At 43.6% G+C, this 6,087-nt stretch overlaps 1 protein-coding gene across 1 annotated transcript; it reads right to left on the reverse strand.

Moving 5' to 3' along the window:
* Positions 1-2,302: 2,302 nt before the first annotated feature.
* Positions 2,303-5,739, reverse strand: ptmaa (prothymosin alpha a). The gene is made up of 5 exons (XM_018760407.2): positions 5,580-5,739; positions 3,461-3,529; positions 3,223-3,313; positions 3,017-3,090; positions 2,303-2,916 (listed from the first exon to the last, which is right to left on the reverse strand). The coding sequence occupies exons 1-5, from the start codon at positions 5,622-5,624 to the stop codon at positions 2,875-2,877; spliced, it is 321 nt and encodes a 106-aa protein (XP_018615923.1). The 5' UTR covers positions 5,625-5,739; the 3' UTR covers positions 2,303-2,874.
* Positions 5,740-6,087: the final 348 nt, after the last annotated feature.

Below are 6,087 nucleotides of genomic sequence, written 5' to 3' on the forward strand. Positions count from 1 at the left end.
CCGCAAATTTATGACTCCGAATCATTCTTTTGGACAGGTAACATTAATTTAATTGATGGTGTCTCGCCGTTTTGGTTGTGGATAAATGAGTGTAATAATTGTGTTGGCAAACAAAGCTGTATTGCCCATCATTCCCTTCATTGAAAAGGTGAAGGATGCCTGGAAAAGCGCCAGAATGTGATTTGAACGGAGGCCAAGCAACGGCTCGTGGAGCACAGCTGCGGCGGAGTGGTAGCCGCCGTCTCCCGACCATGGCGTATGAGGTGCAGCGCCGCCCTCTGGATGAAGTGCAAGTACTGGGGACAGCAGGTGGTGTAGTGGTAAGAGCCCCTGGCTTTGAACACCAAGGACCTACATTTACATCCTGCCTCCAGCTCAAATACCCTTGAGAAAGGTACTTAGCCTGAATTGATACAGTAAAAGTTACAGTCAGCTGTATAAATGGGTAAATCAGTGTAAGATACTTTGGAGAAAAGCATCTGCTAAATAGGTATGTACATATTGCTTCTTGGGCCTCAGCTGGTGGCACATCACTCTGACCGGTCCAATTTAGACAGATGGGTCCTTGTGCTGGGCCCTTAACAGCACCCGGGGGACAGTACAGCAGGCTGTTGCCAAGAGCTCGAGCTATACCGTCACACCACAGGAGTAAATATATTAAATCAAATCAAGAGACACTGGTTGTTTGAAGTGAGGGAGCAGCGCTCACCTTACATTTTATAAATGTTATTTGGGGATGTCAAATATCTGATGTACTTTTTTTGCTTAAGTGGTTGAGCAGAACTGTAAGTAAAAGGGCAAACGCAGGAAAATATGCAAACTGGGGCTGTCGTACAATTTGTGAATAGATGCGGAAAAGTGTGTAAAAGAGGTAATATTGCTAATGTTGCTAGCACCTAAATTTTCATCAGGAGATTGTTGGCATGCTCCCCTTTTTGAGGTATGCATAAAGCATTTACAATATTATATATATTTGTGCATGTGTGTGTGTATTTAACCACCAGACACCATTAACACTAGAATTAAGTACTCACTTTTATCGTTTGTCCAATGAAGGGTCATGGTGGTCCTGGAAGCAGAGGGTGCAAGGCGAGGTAATCACATATACTGTACACTCATACACTAATATTTTAACAAATTAGGGAAGTTGAAAAGTTTAAAAGTCAGAAATTCACTGTCCAAGAATTGACTTGCATCAGGCGTGAAAGGCCACTTGTTAGAAATTTTTTACCAAAACAAAAACCACCAAATAAACAGGTCAAAAAACGCTGCTTTCTCCAATACTCAAAATCCACGATTAAGACTACAGCGAGATAAGCGATTTTCCGTCGAGAACTGAGTGTACGGACACAACCCCGAACCCTAGTGACTCCCGTGCCGAGGTGATTAACAACGGTGCGGTGCGTCGTCTTAACTGCAGGAACCAAGCTCAGTCGCGGGGCCTTTGGAAGACAAAAATATTGAACCCTTCCAACGAAAGAGGATGTGTCTGTGGTAGCAGATAATTACGATGAGAGTATCTCACAATCAGAGGAAGTGAAGAGAAAAAGGGAACCAAAGGAGACAAACCTAAATGAAAGTAGTTCAAGTCCTCCAGGACCTAGTAATGGGATGGAGAGCCATGTTTGACCTGATGAAACAGAACTGTGTGCTAAACTGTAAAGATCCAAAGTTTCAAGCTACAAAGGACTCCAGATCATTCACAGCTCTTCATTACATACCTTCAATACAGTATAATTACTTCTGTTAATTTCTAAAATAAAGAGTATAGAAGTTGTTTTACATTCTACCATGTCACATCACTTTAACATAACTTTGATGGTTTCACAAAAAAAAAAAAAAAAAAAAAAAAAAAAATGAATTTAACCATGCACTGCTAAGTATTAAGTAATTTACTTGCCCAGAAGGTTGAAAATGTATGCATCAGAGCAACAAAGCATACGTCAGGGGCCGACTGAATAAGTTTACATTTTAAAATGAATGAAGTTTAAATTTACAACATAACTACATTTCACTGATTTTCAGTGAAATCTTCCAGCATTGTCCTGATGTTAACAGTTAATGCAGTGAAAAGAAAGAACTCACTCAGATAAAATTTTTTAAACGGAATATAATTTACCAGATCTTAAATCTTAAGGCATGAATAAATTTACATTGATGTACATCCCAGTTCCTATAAACACATAAATATCTAAAAAGACTGGAACTTAAAGCAGCATGAGCTGATTGATTGTTTGAACAGTTAAAATGCTATCTCTAACATGTCTAAAAAGGGGAAAAGGGGAACAAAAAGTGTAAGAACTCACAAAATAAAATTCCGGTTTATTGTTGTACAACAAATTCCACACATACAGACAGGCCATAATAAACAGCAATTTCATAGACAAAAAAGTAAATCCTTTCCTTTGGCCTTGTCTTCTCATACAAACCAACTACTTATGGTACAACTAAAGTACATACACAAAGTTACTGGAATGCTCTGAATTATCTTTTTTTCTTTTTTTTTTTTTTTTTTTTTTTACAAGTTTGCTGCTGAGATAATGACATGGTCAAAGTAAAGTCTTTTTCAGAAAGAAGCGTCAACTTCAAAGCACCGTTTGGTCACCAGAGATCACTGTCAAAAATGGCTGACCTCCTAACAATATGTACAAAAATATAAAATGTAAATAAAAATACAAACAAATTCTCCTTTTAAAGTATTTCATTAAGATAGAGCCTTGAAGTATTGGTTGGTTCTAAAAAATTCTGGGTGCGTTTACACAGATGTTCAACTCTACTTGACGATGACCACATGGTCCCCATCCCTCAAACGAAGGCTGCGGTGGGTGGGGCGGGGGGGCATGTTTAGCAGGAGCTCAGCAGGATAAGGAACGCCTAATCGTCATCAGTTTTCTGCTTCTTGGTTCCAACATCATCCTAGAAGAGCCACGACAGAATCGCAAGTCTTAGAGATGCTTTACAGTGTGAACGTTTCTTATGTTCTGCTTATAGGGCTTAGACCCTTTTGGGTGCATACCTCATCATCATCATCCTCCGCAGCCCGCTTTCCTGTGCCTCCTTCAGCCTCTTCATCATCTTCATCCTCATCACCTGCAAAAAGGTAATCAAAATGAGCATATTGGTTTAATCGCCAGAACATTTTAAACCTACTTTCAAGTTAATGTTTGAGCTCATCTCAAGCTCATCAAAACAGCACAGCCACAGAACTAATGGAGCACCTACCTTCTCCATCATCCTCCTCATCATCCTCCTCTCCAACATCATCATCTTCCTCATCTACTTCATTCTCTGGCTCCCCATTCTCCTCAGTATCCTGCAGGAGGAAAACACATGAGAGATGCATTTGATTGCTGAAAGGTTCATACAGCAAGGCAGTAGTTTAATGACATGTCAATACACTGAGACCAACTACTTTACTGGCAAACTGAAGGAGAACAGTGACATTCAAAGACATACTTACTGCATTCCCATTGGCCGGTACATCTTTTCCATTTTCTGTCTCCTCTATGACTTTTTTCTCTTTAAGGTCCTAAGGATGAAAAATTAGGTTTTAGTCAAACTGAAATAAAATCTGAAAAGTCATTAACACTTATTATGAATATTTTGGAATCATCACTTTAAGACAGAAATAAACCAAAACATTTAACAGTGAGCTCTTAAAGACAATGTACAATAATAATTATTACTGTAATAAAAAATATGAAAGTGTAATCAGTTGCCATGCTAAGCACCACTGGTGCTTCTTCCTCCCTCCAATCCCGCCTTAATGTAGCGCAGGAAGGTTCAGCCTTTGAAATATGACACCTTCACCAGCCGTCGTCCTATTGGCTGATCTTTGCAGCGTACCGCCTACTTCAGCTCAATTTATTGCAATGTTGTAACCTGATACATCGAACAACGTAAAAGGCGGTCAAAAAGACGCGGTTTCATAAATATCGTGGAGCGCGCACTTGAGGGGACACGTCGAAGTGGGGGTGAACTACAACTCCCATGGTGCACTGGCACATCTCCCTCGCACTGCCAATGAGGCGTCGTGTGGACGACAGGGACAGCTAGAAAGAGGCTGGATTAGTCCGACCGTGCGGGCGAGACAATAGCGGCTGAAGGTGCGTTTCCCGCACTGACATACAAATATGTACTGCAACATGAAACCAACCGAATTATTAGAACAGCTTTGGGGCCAACATCTTCTTAGTCGCGCTGGGGCTTTCGTACCACACCAGTAACTTTAATATTATCCTCCCCATTTTATTCAAAACATGACCTCAACTCAACTGTTTCGCTCGATATTTCTCCCGATGAGGTAAATCGCCTTTATGAAGTACTTTCTGTAATCTTGAGCCCTTGTCTTAAGCCGGTTACCAGCTGCATCGTGCACTGACGGCCTCCGTTACGCTACCTACCATTTATGAAATATGCTGTACAGTGTTATCATCACCATGGTCATACGCGGGGCTCAGCTCTGGACCGGGCTGCTGCAGAGGCGGCTCACCGCGACACCCGACGACACACAGCCCGTCCTCGCAGCACGCGCTACTGAACGGGACCCGACTGGCTTCAAGCTCTCATGAACTTGGTTCATAATCGGGGGTTCGTGTCTCACATCCTGCTTGTCCACGATCAGGTGCGCGCTCCAGCGCGTTCATAGTGGGACTCCGCGCGCGCGCGACGAGGCGTAACACGAGCTCGTGTCCTGCGGACGGGGAGCTCAGCTGCGCTACAGCGGAGCGCTGCCAGAACCAGAGCACTAGACCACTTGGACGGTCAATCACAGCGCGTTCGGTATAATAACAACAAAACAGGACAATTATTTAATACCTCATCTCCACAATCATCTGAACCCCCGATCGCAAGTCCGAATCCGTCGTCTGTACAGTAGCACCAGGCTCATATGATATCCACCGTAACCTAAGTATAACCTGCTTTAACCACTATAACATAAGCGATCACTGCAAAGCCAGTTCCAAACTCTGCGCGTGCTATACTCGAATATGATGATAAAGTAGTAGGTGACAGTTAATCTGAACCGCCTTAAATCCATACATCAATTTAGGCATTTAGAGTTTTTCCTAACTTAAAGGAGACAGATCGCCCCACTAATTATGACTAGTATACGCGGAGGTAGTGTGAAACACTACTCAAACACTGATCTCCGAGGTACGGCCACCGTCGGTCGACTCCTGCCTCCAGTGAATACGAGCGCGGCTGCGGCGACAGCGGTCCGCGCCGCGGTCGGAGCCGTGTGCCGTCACCGTGAAGTCGGAGCGCCGGGGCGGAACAGTTGCCGACCGCGCTGTATAAACAAAGGAGGCGAGCGGCGTGTGGCGGAGCGCTGCGGGCGAGCGGACAATGAGGCGCTGCGGTCGGAGCGTCTCCTCCAAGACCAAGTTACTTCGTCGATACCGAGCACCTATTCGAAACAACAACGAAGAGCATCCAACGCACATCGATCCTCCTGAGACGGAACCCGAGCCACCGTTATATTTAGACACATCAGCGGAGCACATTTAAAAAAATGTAACGTGAAAAAATATCCTCAACAACAACTGATGTCTTCTGACAGAAGCTGCCCCTCTTACCTTGGCAGGGGTCTCCGAACTGGTATCTACTTTTGTGTCTGCCATTTTTTGTCTTACGGTTTTGCGATCTTGAGCGGATTCAAGGAAAAATATAGAAATAGCAATCCACTCGCATAGACAGTAATACAAAAAAGGCTATTAAGTACCAGTGGTAAACTCGCTCCGTGGAGTCTATAATATAGAGTCAGAGGCGGAGTCAGGGGGCGTTGTGTGTATGGTGATTGGCCGGCACTATGAGAAATATGTGCCTCTGATTGGTCGGTGTGGAACAATGGATAGGGTTTCTGAAGCAGGCCGACACGCCTTTCTTGAACGACCTCTGACTCATGTGTGGCGCGCGCTCGCACGTTCTCAGCCGGTTAGCTATACGGACGGATTAGGAACCGCCTCGGTCGTAAACCGAACCAGCGCTTTCAAAAATGACTACACAAGTGTTCTAAAGCAGACATTAAAGCACAACTTTTAATAAAACCAAACTATTTAAACGTAATTATCCAAGTACTGTAAG

Source organism: Scleropages formosus, chromosome 2, assembly GCF_900964775.1.
Source record: "Scleropages formosus chromosome 2, fSclFor1.1, whole genome shotgun sequence".
NCBI classification, from domain to species: domain Eukaryota; kingdom Metazoa; phylum Chordata; class Actinopteri; order Osteoglossiformes; family Osteoglossidae; genus Scleropages; species Scleropages formosus.

Coding starts and splice junctions, on each gene's coding strand:
- ptmaa (XM_018760407.2), bottom strand. CDS start 5,624: ATGGCAGACACAAAAGTAGATACCAGTTCGGAGACCCCTGCCAAG. Junction 3,314..3,460: donor TACCGGCCAATGGGAATGCA/GTAAGTATGTCT, acceptor TTCCTCCTGCAG/GATACTGAGGAGAATGGGGA. Junction 2,917..3,016: donor CGGAGGATGATGATGATGAG/GTATGCACCCAA, acceptor TGGCTCTTCTAG/GATGATGTTGGAACCAAGAA.